Source organism: Seriola dumerili, unplaced genomic scaffold, assembly GCF_002260705.1.
Source record: "Seriola dumerili isolate Sdu_G_001 unplaced genomic scaffold, Sdu_1.0 BDQW01000025.1, whole genome shotgun sequence".
NCBI classification, from domain to species: domain Eukaryota; kingdom Metazoa; phylum Chordata; class Actinopteri; order Carangiformes; family Carangidae; genus Seriola; species Seriola dumerili.
In genome coordinates this window covers 2,606,464-2,620,458 of record NW_019174280.1, presented here as the reverse complement: position 1 = coordinate 2,620,458, position 13,995 = coordinate 2,606,464, and the positions used below count along the sequence as shown (strand labels likewise).

Here is a 13,995-nt window from a genome sequence, read left to right as displayed (position 1 = left end):
GCAAGGCAGGTAGGAGGAAAACTGAACATGCAGAGAAACCTGAAGACCTGAAGTCCAGACCTTCACTGAGGATGATGTTAAAGACACTGACGCATCATTTTCTGCCAGAAAAAACCCTGATGGAGCCTATCAGCTGAGAGACAGAGACAGAGCGAATAAAGCTGACGGCAGAGGAGGGAACATCTGGGAGCAGTCCAACACTTTCATTATCTGAGATGTGACAAAGAACAAAAGGAAAAAAAAATACCAAAGAACAATTAAGTCAGTGTATAAAACTGTCTAAGAGAAGAGGAGGAAAGATGAGAGAAGCTGCTGGCAGGTGATGGCATGAAGCCAGCTGTTGCCATGGCAGCAGCCAATGCCAATTAAGGTGACTGAAAGGTGAGGGAGGCAGGTCACTCCCAACTGTGAGCATTTTAAAATGTCTGATACTTGTGGTTCTAGGAAAAGCTCCATGCTGGAGGAAACAGTGCAGTGACTGGAACTGTTGGTTGTTGACCAATAGTCAGGAATAGACTTTATAATACATTTTTTACCAACTTTGTGGGCTTTTATCTTCTGATGTGTTTTGTATAACCTTTATTTCTCCTGGGATAATCCGTGTCAGTTTGTCTTTAAGCCTTTTATCACGTTAAAACACAGTTATCAGTTTAATGACGTGAAGTGGTTAATTATTGTAGTGGCAGCACTTTTACTCTTTTCATGGAGATATTGGAGGGGACACTTCACTTCAAGAGCAGATCAAGAACAAAAGCAGCACTTCAGAAACACAAACTACATCTGATTAAAGTGAAACGTCGCCCCTCAGCTCAGACTGACGGTGCGATTCCTCCTCTAATGTGTACAGTTCACTGCCTTGCTCAGAAGCACTACAACAACACACCTGGCTGTTTGCAGGGGGGAGCAAAAACAAGGCAAAAACACTATTCATGAAGAGGGAGGGAAGGACAGAGGGATGAAACAAAAGAAAGGAAGAGAAGATGAGAAACAAAAAATAAGGTGTCAAGGAGGAGACGACAAAAAAGAAACAAAGAGGAAGAAAAATAAGAAGAAAGGAGATGAAGAAGTGAGCAGTGAAGGAAAATGAGACAACATAGAAAACTACAGGAGGGTGAAAAGTGAAATAAAAATGACAAGAAAAGAGAAGGTGAGAAAAGGGGGAGTTGAAAGGTGGATGGAGAAAAGATAAAAAAAAGGAATGAGAGGAAAGAGAAGATGAGGAGTTGAGGTGAGGAATAGAAGAGAAAGAAAGGAGGAGGGGAGGTAGGAGAAGGAGGACGGGAAAAGGAAGGGGGGAAGAAATTGACGAAGAGAGTCTGAGAAGAAGGAGAAAAAGAGGAGAGAAACACTGCACTGAAATCTCCCATCTGCCCCTGGGCCTGGGACCAGCCAATCACAGTGCAGCAACCCATCCTCCCTCCCTCCTCCTCATGCCAACAGCTCAGCCAATCAGTTGCTGCACTGCCTCTCTCACACTCACACACTCACACACTCACTCACACACACACACACACACACAGTCTAATTATAAAGAGTGAGCTGCAGAGAGCGAGAGAGTGTTTCTCTGCAGCCTTGCTCGACCTTCTCCTCCTTCACCTGTTCTCTCGCCTCCTCCTCCTAACTTCCTCTTCCACATTCCTCCTTTTCTCCTCCTCTAACATGTTCTTTCTCTTCCTTCACCTCCTCTTACATTCCCTCCCTATCTTCCTCACATCCTGCTGTCTCTCTCCTCCTTCTCTTCACATTTTCCTGCTGCCCCCCCTTCATCTTCTCTTCTTCCTCCATCTCTTCCTCCTCTTGTCACTTCCTTCCTCTCCATCCCATCTTCCTTTTCCTTTACTCCCTTCTGTCTCATGTCTCTCTGTTGCTCCTTCTTTTATCCTCTCTTCCTTTCCTTCACCCTAATCTCCTCCTCCCTTCTTTCTCCTCCATTCCACCACATCACGTTCACCTCCTCATGTCTTGCTTGTCCTCCATACTTCTCCTTTTCCTCCAACTTTCACCTCGTCTTTTCTCTCTCATTACCTCCTTCCTCCATTTCACCTCCACAATTTCCTCTTATTACCTCATCTTCCTCCACTCTTTCTCACCTCCTCCTCTTTATCTCCGCTGTCTATTTCCTTCTGTCCTCCCCATTTCATCTCATCTTCTCTCTCCTGCATACTTCTCCTTTCCTTCTAGTAATTTTCATATCTCCCCTCCGTTTCCTATCCTCACCTCCCTTTTTTCCCCTCTCCTCCCTTCTTTCCTCTTCTTTTCCTCACACGAAGCAGAGATACTGTGTGAGGTGAATTTGAGTAAAAAAGAATCGCGCTCCAATTTCATAACAAGACTCTATAGCTGCAGAACTTCATTCAGAATCATCGAGTTTTGAAGTTTTTCTCAATGCAACAGTAATCCAGTGATAGTTGTCTGTAAATCCACGGCTACACTACAAACAGGAGCTGATTCAGCAATGTTTATGGATAGTTTGACTAAATGTGAACAAATATAGAAAACAACAATGTTAAAAAATACATTATAATACAATTTTCATCATCTATTCATCTATATACTTTTAACATCATCAACTTGGTTCTAAAATTCCTCTCGATTCAAATACAGAAGAGTATGTGTGGTGGTGTGGGGTGTTTTAATTTCATACGTTTTAATGACTGAAGGGTAAAAGCATTCAAGTAGTTTGGGGTATATTGGGTTCTTTTAACTGGTTTAGATGACTGGGTTAAACTGGGAATCAGACTGATTCTGATGGCTTGTGTTGATGACCAGACTGAACACTGCTGTGTCCTCAGACCAAAGCAATGAAGCTGGTGGTAAAGATGTTGTTTGGAGGCTACAGCTGTCTCCAACATGTTCTTACCAAAGAGCAACAAACTGAGGAAAGTTATTTTTCTTTTTATTTCTTATTTCCTTTTCAGGTTAATTTAGACTTTAACATTGGTTTTACCTACTTTATTCTAAAAACACAGTAAAACATGTCTCAATTTTTAATCTTGATGAAATTTGCAAAACATCCAGAGCAAAGCGAAGTTTGAATTTTGATTTTCATATTTATATTATATATTATATTATATATTTTTTTTTATTCTATTTACCTCTTTTTTTATTGATATTTTTTTAAATACTTTTTTATACCAAATTATTGTTGTATTATTTATTTATTTTAATTGTAATCCTGAAATTCAACAATGTAAAGCACTTTGTAAATGAATGTCACTTATTATTATTATTATTGTATCAGTAACATGTATACAAGATGTATTATGTTTTCTGCACTGCTTCAATGCCAGTGAGACCATGAGCGACAGTCAGCAAAAAATAAACCAAGTTTTTAAACATTGTAAATATCTAAACTAGAGGAAATAATCTCAGCATCATGGACTCTGTAGTGAAGTTATTAAAGACTCTGTGAGGCTTTCGGGTTTAGCTGATTTCTGCTGATTTTTTTATTTTCCCTTCCTGCAACAGAGCCCGTCTCCCCTCCGCCTGTTGCCATGGCAACTGCATCAGCACCCTGACTTCAAAGAGGAGGCACCGAAAGAGAATGACAGGAAGAAAAAAGAGAGAGAAGGGGAGGGCAAGAGGACGGGATCAAGATAATAGTGAGAGGAAAAGGGAGTCAGAGGAGAAAACCTGCATGTGAAAGAGGGAATAAAGCTGAATGTAAAGAGACAAAAGGGAGGACAATGGAACCAGTTTAAACAGAGAGAAAGGGAGGTAGAGAGATAAAAAAGGAGAAGCAAGGAGAGAAACAGATAGATAGAGAGAAACGGGAGCGTTCACCATCAGAGCTGAAGGAGATTTCATTCGAGCAGCTATAAAACGGTTCCTGAAGGTTTTTCTAACAGAGTGAAACCTCTGCAACCAAACTGACGGAGGAGTGATACTGACTGGAAAATGCTCTGCTCAAGTTGCTGAATTTTCCTGACTCACACTGAGAGTTTATCAATTTCACAGACTCTCTATTTGGGAAACACCTTCAGAGGTGGACACAGGTGTACCCCAGGGCTCTATAATTGGGCCTCTATTGTTTCTTATCTACATAATGGATTTACCAAATATGTCCAGCAGAGTTTCTCCAAAGCAAACCAGGCAAACCAAACAAGCAAAGCGGGCAAATGCCCAGGGGCTCCAGATGCCACAGGTTTACTTTATATCATCACATCCTGCCATCACAGGAGAACTGCTTTAATAATTCATTGATCAGTGTGTTAAATGTCTGAAAATAGTGAAAAACGCCTCATTACTCTCATTATGTCAGTGATGCTCTTGAAAATTGACTGTCGACTGTGTCTTAATTCACTGGAAAATAACAGACAGAAAACAAACTACTGACAGTCACAGTAAAAAATTACATCCCAGTTTCCCAGAATCTAAGGCGAAGTCTTCAAATATTTTGTCTGACCAACAAAAAATATTAATTTCCAAGACAATTGAAGATTTCCCCTTAGGCGCTTTGAAACTGCAGCAGGCATTTTGTGATGTTTTATAGACCAAAGAATTGATCGAGAAAATAAAGCAAAAACGGGAAAAAAAATGCAGTCAAAAGAATAGCTGATTAAAAAAAAATTATTTTCCAGTTTTACAGGTTTAAATGTTTTTTAACCTACAAATCACATCAGTGGTTACTAGAAACTTTAAGATTCTTTATTCTCTGATTTTATATTATTATCTATTATTTGACTATTTTCGAAATATTTTCTGCTTCTTCCCTACCTTACCTTTGGGCTTTATAAAGTAATTTATAACTATAATTTATAAGTAACTTACAACAGACAGACTTCTCTCTGGGTTGGGAGAAAACAGCAGTCCATACAGAGCTGAAAACTAGTTGTAAACATCTTTTAAATGTAAACAACAGTTCAATGTAAGCTCAGCTACAGATCACGAGGACACGTCATTATTTCAGTTGTGTATCTGTGCGTGGCCCCGGACGCCACAAATCAACTCAGCAGGAAATATCAGGCACTCAGAGCGTGATACCTGCGAGGTTCAGCCTGAGAGGAAAGAGGACGGCATTATTATCAACAACGACGACGACAAGCCACAGAACAATCAGAGCCTGCAGACAGCAGGGAAGGTCTGAAACATGTTCAATCTGTCACACAGCGAGAGTCTGAATCACGACCACTGAGCCTGACACAACAAACAACTCTTCTTTCTATATTATGTTGCTCCATCTGTTGGTTTTCACCCTTTATGATCTGTTGCTTTGTCACAATCAGGGCAGAGTCAAACCTCAGGATAAACAGGCCTGTAAATACGGTTTGCTGAGAGTCTGAGGAAGAAAACTGTCTGGCCAGATGTGAGGGATTTCAAAATAAAAGAAAAAAAGACAAAAGGAAAAAAATGTTTTCCTTGTCGCTGTAAGCAGTGCAGGACAGGATAGTCAGCTTAGATCTTTAACATTGGTCCGTTCACCCACTCCTCACACAACTTTGACAAACTTTACTACTGACTATAAAGCACTAAGCCTTGTGATGCAACCAGTATAAACTAGCAAAACAGTATCATGAACATGTTTGCCTTCAGAAACATCTGTAGAAATGGTGCTGTTTACTTTGAAAGTCCCAACAACCCTCATCCCTCATCTGTAGCTTCTGTTGGCCGGTCAATAAAGTCAATCAACAGTGTGACACGGACAACTTGACTTTATTTGCAGCCAATCACAGGCTTTGATACAGGCGGTTGATATTTAAGCCAACAGCATTAATGTTCGATGCTGTAAATTGTTAAAGCAGATTTCCTTACACTTTTTCTCAGATTTGTTGCCATTTAATGACAAATAAGTGTTTTTTTTTTTGTGAGACGTTATTGTACAGCAGCCGCTAGCATCATCTCTCCTCTGAAGCTGAGTGATGTGCTTTTTTGTTCAGACTCACCGGCAGGCTGGACGGTCTCTCCTGTTGGCTCAGACTCATCTCCTCGTGGTTTGGTTTACCAGGAGTCATAGCGGCAGACTGGCCCCGGCCCCCGTACGCCTCCTGCGGCACTTCCTGCGTCAACACAGACGGAGGAACAAAGTTTAGACTACAAAACACTCAAGAGCTCACACCTGTCGGATCATCTTTTTACTCTCACTGGAACCAAAACTATCTCACCTCAGTGTCCATTTAGCAGCTGCTCTGGAGCTTTCTTAAACAGCAAACTGATGCTGGCTTTTAAATCACCGTGAATGGGGAGACTTAGAGGTACTTTTAATTTTTTATTTCTGTGGAATCTTATACCTTTTACACCAAAACTAGTGGGTATAAGCGGCTTTTTTTAACAAATGTAAACCCCAATAATAAAAGCCAGTTGACCTCTTTTCCACTAACAGTTGAGTTTGCCTTTTCTGTCCAGACTGAGGATACACACAACTGCAGGGGGCGATGTCATCACATGCACTCGTAGAGCACAGACACAGTGGAGAAAGAGTGAGGTGCTAGCTGCGGAGCAAACAAGTAAAACAGATCTATCACGTCTCATCCCCGGATTGTTGCTGCTGCTATAACAGTGTCAGAGTCTGTGTGAGACACTTCAATCAGTGATTGTGTGTTTTTAAAACTTATTTCAGGGCTGCAGCTCATTCTTTCACCCCAGAGCATAGTGTAGCTGGGACATTTCTGGTTTAACAGCACTGTGCCGTTTGTGCTCTGAAAGACATTACAGCAGGAAAAAGGGCAAAAATTAGCAGGTTCACCCAGGAGCAGGGAGCCGATTGCCAACAAAAGCCCAATGTTAGCGGGTCTTAGTGGGTTTTTTGACCAGTGGAAAAGGGGCTTAAGCAAACTTAATCTGCTGTTGATGACAGTGTGATGCATTCAAAACCTCCAGAAGAGCTACTAAATGGACCTTGTGGTAAAGGCGTTGATTCCAAGGTCATGACTGAGCTTTCAAGCTGAGCTACAGCACACTGTAGTCACTGCTGAGCATATTTTTTCCCTACAGGCTTGTGCAACTTTTTGAAAAAAACAAAACAAAACACAAACAAAGACGTAAACTATGCTGCAGTTCGGTCATTTTAAAGAACAAAAAACCAGATGAAAATGATGTGAATGGAAGACAAAGCCACTGCATTTTTCAAGCAGACACCGGTCAATGTTTGAAATTATTATTTGGCAACTAAAAACATCACTCATTAGTTAAATTACAACAGAATTTCCTCTGAAGTTCTTTTCAGTTTTTTTTTATCAGATAACTGCTGCATAAGAGTTAGAAAATATGAAAAAAAAAACGGATTTGAGAATCATTGACAGAGAATATCTAAACAGTAGCATGAATGCGGGTTGACACATGGCGCCACATCATTATACGCCATTGCCCTGCGAACACTTGTAAGCTCTGTGGAAAGACGGCTATTTATTCCTCACATCAGTGCATCCTCACTACACCTTCTGTCTGTACAGGGTGTCCACTGTGTGCTATAGGTCACATGTGGTGTCTCTCATATTACTGGTTGTTGAGTTTGTAATTACTGCGGTGTATCCGTTACAATACACAAGACACTTTGGAGTTTCCTGCAGCTTTACTAGGAGACTGTGCAGGTTTACACTCTGTGTTTATGTGGTTTCTAGAATAAAACAGTAACAGAAACACAACTAAAGTTAACAATACCAACAACACAAATTCAATTAGCTACACTGAGAGTCCCACAAACCTCTTCTGTCAATACAACATCATACCAACAGAATTAAACTCAAAGGACAATAAAGTGAACAAACAAATGAACCTAGAAAGAAAAGCAACAACCCAACAACCAAACTAAACAAGTCAATAAGGCAATTAACTAATCAAAGGAGCTTATTGGCTCCTGACATGCTCATATAAACACTGCACCTGAAATCTATGTGAACTGCAAGTCTTCCTAACACACAGTAGCTGTGTCCCAATTCAGGAGCTTCATCCTTCTGAAGCTGCATTTGAAGACCGATTGCATCACAGCAGCGACTATAGACTGTCCCATTTTGAAAACTCCTTCAAATGCGTCAGAGAAATGCGTCCTTCTTTTTCTGCGCAACATAGGCGCCAACGGGTGGATCCTTTGTGGCCCAACCTATCCCAAGATTCATTGGAAGTTGGTAACAGAGAGCCCAAGGATTACACTTTTAAATCTAAGTATTGGGTTTCAGCTCTGTTGAACAACTAATGGTACAAATGTTAAAAACAAGGGCCTTAACACCTCAAGGTTTTGGTATAAAAAAAGTTACGTGTTGTCAAGGTTGCTAGGCGACAGGTAAGGGCAAAACATTCTCCGTGGACCCAGACCGTCTCAATTCAGTTCGGCCTTCGTGGTCTATGACAGCTACCAAAGGCCCCCGCATTGGGACGCAGCTAATGGCTATACCTCGTACTCCAGCAGGGGGGGAGTTTGTAAAATAAAGGAAACAGGAAACCAGAACAGAAGAACATGACACCAAATGAATCAATGCCACAGACAGAAAAATCGTGCATAATAAACTCAGTCTGTTCGTTGAATGTGTAAAATGTAACTGAAGTCGGACATTAGCTTTAGTGATGTCCCGTTAATAATGAGTGACTGCTGACAGACAGATTGATCTGATTCTTATATCCACATCAATGTTGATTAAATCTGACACACTGAATCTAACACCTTATTTTTCACAAGCTGCTTGATCCAGATACTAGAGGACCTGATTCAAAACTATGACGCTGACCTGATTAAATTATTGATCTCATATAAATGAAAGTTTAACTGGGAGAATGTGACTCCTGAAATCATCGATCCTCTTGAGAGAAGACGTCTCACTCTGCTGGACATATTGAAACTACAGAAACAGTCTCTGGAGCTTTTTTTTTTTTTTTTATCTCAGACAATCTTTGGCTGAGTACACTGACTGGTTTTATTCTGTTCTGTCATTGAGTTACTTACAGAGTTAACATTAAGCAACAGCTGCTACCTGAATGTTTTCTACATTCAGCTTTGACAACACAGTAGGAGCGGTAACTGATTCAAATCTGTATTTTGAAAACACTCATACAAACTCATTTTCGCTCGCAGTGTGAAGCCCGGCTGCAGTAAATGACGACAGTGCTGCAACACTAGCAGATGAAAACACAGTAAAGAAAGGGTTATTGTTGTATTTTGATCAACTTTATTCTAGCTGATGCTGCTCCAGTAAAATACGCCCAGATCAGCCCAGGAGTTAGCTCATTAACCACTGCAGCATCAGAGCCACACCGAATGAAAAAACAGTGTAGTTTAGGCTAAATGGTTGTTACTCAAGTTATAAGAAATTATTAACATATTCTTATTTGTTCAAATTGTGCTACAGGCTTCAGGTGACCTGATGTGATCCAAAGCGTCTGTTGTGTGTTACCTTTAACTGTCTGTGAAGGTGAAATCAACGAGAAACTCTGTGTGGGTCTGAAGCCTTCACACCAGGAGCACCTTTCTTTTCTTTCCCATCGCTCTCTCGCAGAGTTAATTAAGGCTGTCAGAGCAGGGGTATCTCAGGGGAAATCCTGCTTTATATTACTGTGATTGGACTTCCTTCAATGTTCCTCACACACACAGGCACCTGACAGTTTCACCTGCATATTGATTATATAAAGCCGACACTGTCCCTTAGGTGTGTTTTTGGTCTGTGCCGGACGCCGGTCTTCACTCAACCTTGACAAGTTCTACATTGTTTTAAAGCTCCAAGTCTCCTGATTCTATCTGTGCAAAGCATTTCAGGATCTTCACAACCCTGCAGCAGCTCCTTACTGTTTCGGCTTGTGAGGGACGACACCTCACCATTTTCACCACAAGCTTCCCTTCAAAAAAATACACCCAAGCTTTAGTCCATAACAAACCTGTTGTCATGAAAAAAGTCTAGAAACCTGAGCAGTTTCATTTGCAATTGCCTGATTGATTGAGACCAGGTTTAAGACTGGTAAACAGGTAAAACAGGTAAAACAACAGTAAACAATAACCTTTTTATTTTGGGTCTATTCTTTTCAAGCTTCAAGGCTGTGATTTGACTTAATCTGATGACTGTGAGTTCTAAGTTAAGTTACGTTACGTGTGAAGAATATGATTTGTAGGCCGGGGCGTCTCTGTAGCTGTTTAACTCCATCAACCAGCCAGTTAATTTTCTCTGAGATTGTTTGACTGATCCGATATATTTGTCTGTCTGATTTGTGATCTTCAAACGAACACACACACTGAGGACAGACAGCTACCGTGAAGGGTCCTGGCCCGACCATCAGGGCTGAAGGACACTTCATTATATGGAGTCGGGGATTGACGACCTGCTCTGCCCTCTGAGCCACAGCTGCCCCCACAGTGGTTTATTATTTTCATTCTTCTAGTGGTGTGAAGGACTCAAGCAGTTCAAGTCCAATTCAGAATCAATTTGCTACTCGATATTTCCCATTGTGTCCTTTACTCATCTGAGGTTTTATTTCTTATTTCTGTTTTCATACACGACCATATTTTAATGAGAGTCTCTTTCCTCATTCCTCTTTTTCTGCCTCTTTCACATTAAAAGCCTTCAAGCAATTCAGGGAGCAATCTAGAGCTGCAACAATTAGTTAATTAATCGATAAGTTGATCGGAATAAAATTCATCGTGAATGATTTTGCTAATTGATTTATTGTTTCAGTCACTTTTGAAGCACAGAGTATCAAACGTTTGCTGGATTTGATGTCATTTTGTCATATGGCAGTTTGTGAAAAGATGTTTGAGTTTCGGACTGATGGACAGATAAATGAAGTGACATGAAGATGCCGACTCGGGTTGTGGGACGTTTGCAGTGTGGACTTTTTGTGGGAATGTTCTCAGTTGTCACTTATCACTGGTTTATTCCTTATACTGTCTAAAACATTAGAAAATCCACCTTAAAACAAAGAGTATTTTTCCTGTGGCCATGGAGTTTTTCACTAGTTTGTGACATTTCATAGACTGAATCAAGAAAATAATAATCGATTCAATGACAAGGACTGACAAGGATAAATAATTGTTACTTGCAGCTCTTGAGCATTCCCTTCCTTTCCCTTGAAGGCTTTTATTGTGAAACATCTGTAGGAAGTCTATAGTTTCATGATTTGATCAGAATGAAACAACCAGCCTGTGAGAACAGTGTCTGTGTCACATTTTGCCCTCAGGAGGCGACCACCCTGCAGGAACAGCCTTTGGAGTTCTAGTTGTACCTGTTGTGGGAGTGGGCGGGGCTGCATGTACGGCGGCTGGCTGGGGGCAGCTGGCTGCTGCTGTGGGGGGCTGAAGTATGGGGGCTGGCCCGGCTGACAGTAACCACCAATGTTCTGCTGCTGCTGCTGCTGCTGCTGCTGCTGCTGCTGCTGCTGACTGTACTGAGATCCCATCTGAAGAGAAACAACAAACATCAGTGAAATGAGTCTCCCATGAATAAATAACGAGTCGGCGTGCTGACAGCTGATTTACTACAGACAAACTGAGCCAAGCTCAGTTGTGGTCAGAGCTATTTTGGGTCCCATCACTTCTGAAAGACCCATTCATTTTCACCATTGACACTAAGTGTGTTTCCATCCACCAGGTTTTATGAGCATTTTCAGTTTGAGTGGAAACACTGGAAATTAAACCAGAAAAAAAATCTATTTTAAAAGTATCTCAGGGGGAAAAGTTGTGCAGATAAAAAGCAAAGTATGGAGAGAGAGAAAACATCAGATCTGTGTGGAGCGATGAGGAGGAGGCTGGAACCCTCTTCACATAAAATACAGGAAACAAACAGAAATGTCAGATTTCCATCATATGGTTTTCCATCGTTTGAACTTTGACTGAAGCTCTTTTAATGACCTCATCTTCTTCTGTAGTGCCTTAACAGCAGCGACTGGAGAATCAGCTCCACCAGCTGTTTACCTCCATCAACCAGCCAACTCATACTCACACAGCAGAGGAGGAGAGAAGCTCACATTAATTAGCATTTTATTTTGATAATTTTCTGGATATCCAGTTAAAATTTGGATGAAAACTTGACAAACGTTACATTTATTCTATGTCTGTGTCTTGGATGAACATGAAAGTCTCCACTCAGTACAAGAGATGAACAGCTGTGTTAGAAAGTCTCTGGTTGTTGATTAAAATTTAAAGCTATGAGCCTGTGGACATCAACTATCTATCTATTTACTTTTAAATTTTGCATCCATTTTGGATGAATTCAGCAACTTTAACACTCCATAGCGATGGAGGCAGGGGCTCATGGGTATTGTAGGATTTAGAGCCATCCGTGATGCCTAATGAAGATGAAATAATTAACACTGGTGGTCATAACATAAACCTATAGGATCAATGCATTATTCTGCTCACAGTGAGGACCTCATTGAAATGGAGCTGTGCAGTGATATTCTGGTGAGCTTTTATCTACTGTTAATATCCACCTTTTCACGTCACCCACTCTACTGAAAACACATTTAGAGGACTGTGTAGTTTGAGTTGTTTCCCACTTTGTTTCCACTCTGCTGAACATGTGAAACAAGCCTGAAAACGCACTCTGCAGAATTCCTGGAAAGTGACCTATATATTTACTTTCCTGAAAATCCCCCCCCCACCCCCCGAGAATTACATATATTATCAAACTGTCTCTGCCTGGAATAAAAACCCTTCCACAACTCCATGACTTTATAAATTGGTCATCATAATGTCCAGGTGCCGGGACATCTGACCTCTGACCCCTTCACTGTTAGCGCCTCTAAATGTCTCCTGACTGTGAACAACGGCTTGTTCTACATTTATTAGAGTCACAGGAGAATCACATGATCGTCACTGAGAATGCGACCACGTTTATGATTTTAAACGCATTCCTGCTGATTTCACATCAGCTGACGACCAGACCTAAACCAAAGCCGAGAGCACAGTTCATACACTGAGCCAGTTTTAAAGTGCTTCACACACACATTAACCATTAGTTACTTTTTTTTTTTATTCAAAAATGAACTAAACATGGGATTTGTCCATGAATGGCCAGACTTCTGCACACTACTGTGTATATATTAATAATACTTCATTTTATACTGAAGAAAAATACAAGCGCAACACTTATTTTTACTCCCATTTTTCATGAGTTGAAATTAAAGATCTAAACTTTTTTTCTACACACACAGATGGTTTATTTCTCTTATTTTTTGTTCACAAATGTGTTTAACTCTACTCTATGTCAGTGAGCATTTCTGACAGGTGTGGCATGATTGCTACACAGCATGATTAATGCACAGGTGTACCCTGAGCTGGTCAAAAAATTAGATATGTAAGCAAAATAAACCCTCTGTGTGTGTAGAATTTTTTTTTTTTTTAATTTTTATTTCAACTGAGCAAAAACAAAAGGGTTGCATTTCTATTTTTGTTCAGTATTTATTATATATATTTAAATGAGCCAGTTACTTGGTTAAAGCGTGGCAGAAGAGAAAAATAACCAGATTGGAGATACAGTATGTTGCAGCTGTTTTCAGTGAACAGTTCATTTGTAAAAAAACAAACTCTTGCTCTTTTGTTTTTTTGTGAACGGTGAACTGAACAAATCAGTTTACAAAGACACGGCCCAGCTTGGCTGGTGCTAGCAGTACAGACAGTACAGACGCATCTACTACTGCTGAAGCCAGTTTGTTTGAGCATTTGAAGCAGTTTTATGAACAAACAAGTGAAGACTCAGATGGATTATATTTATATACAAATTTTAGATGTAACCCATGTCTGTGACTCCTCAGTGATGTACAACTGGTGGTGAGGGATGGGCAGAAGAAGGTTCTATTGGATAAAGAATAGCGGCTTTTATTTAAAAGAAACGGAACAAATGAATGTGAACTAGTTCATTTTTGGAACTGTGAACTTAGTTCAAAATTTTTAAAAAATGAAGAATGAACGTGACCTAGTTCATTTTCATCTGTATGAACTGAACTTTGAACTAGTTCATTTTTTTTTATTTTTTTAAAGTATATTTTTTTGGGCTTTTTATGCCTTTATTGGATAGCACAGTAGAGAGAGACAGGAAATGGGGAGGCAGAGAGAGGGGGAATGACATGCAGTAAAGGGCCGAA

At 40.4% G+C, this 13,995-nt stretch overlaps 1 protein-coding gene across 2 annotated transcripts in view; it reads right to left on the bottom strand.

Moving 5' to 3' along the window:
- LOC111240337 (AT-rich interactive domain-containing protein 1B-like) overlaps positions 1 to 13,995 on the bottom strand; it is a 51,394-nt gene that overhangs the window by 25,496 nt on the left and 11,903 nt on the right. For both annotated transcript variants that reach the window (XM_022770312.1, XM_022770313.1), the window contains exon 3: positions 5,883 to 5,996. In XM_022770312.1, the coding sequence (XP_022626033.1) occupies positions 5,883 to 5,996 (114 nt within the window). The remainder of the gene's footprint in view (positions 1 to 5,882; positions 5,997 to 13,995) is intronic.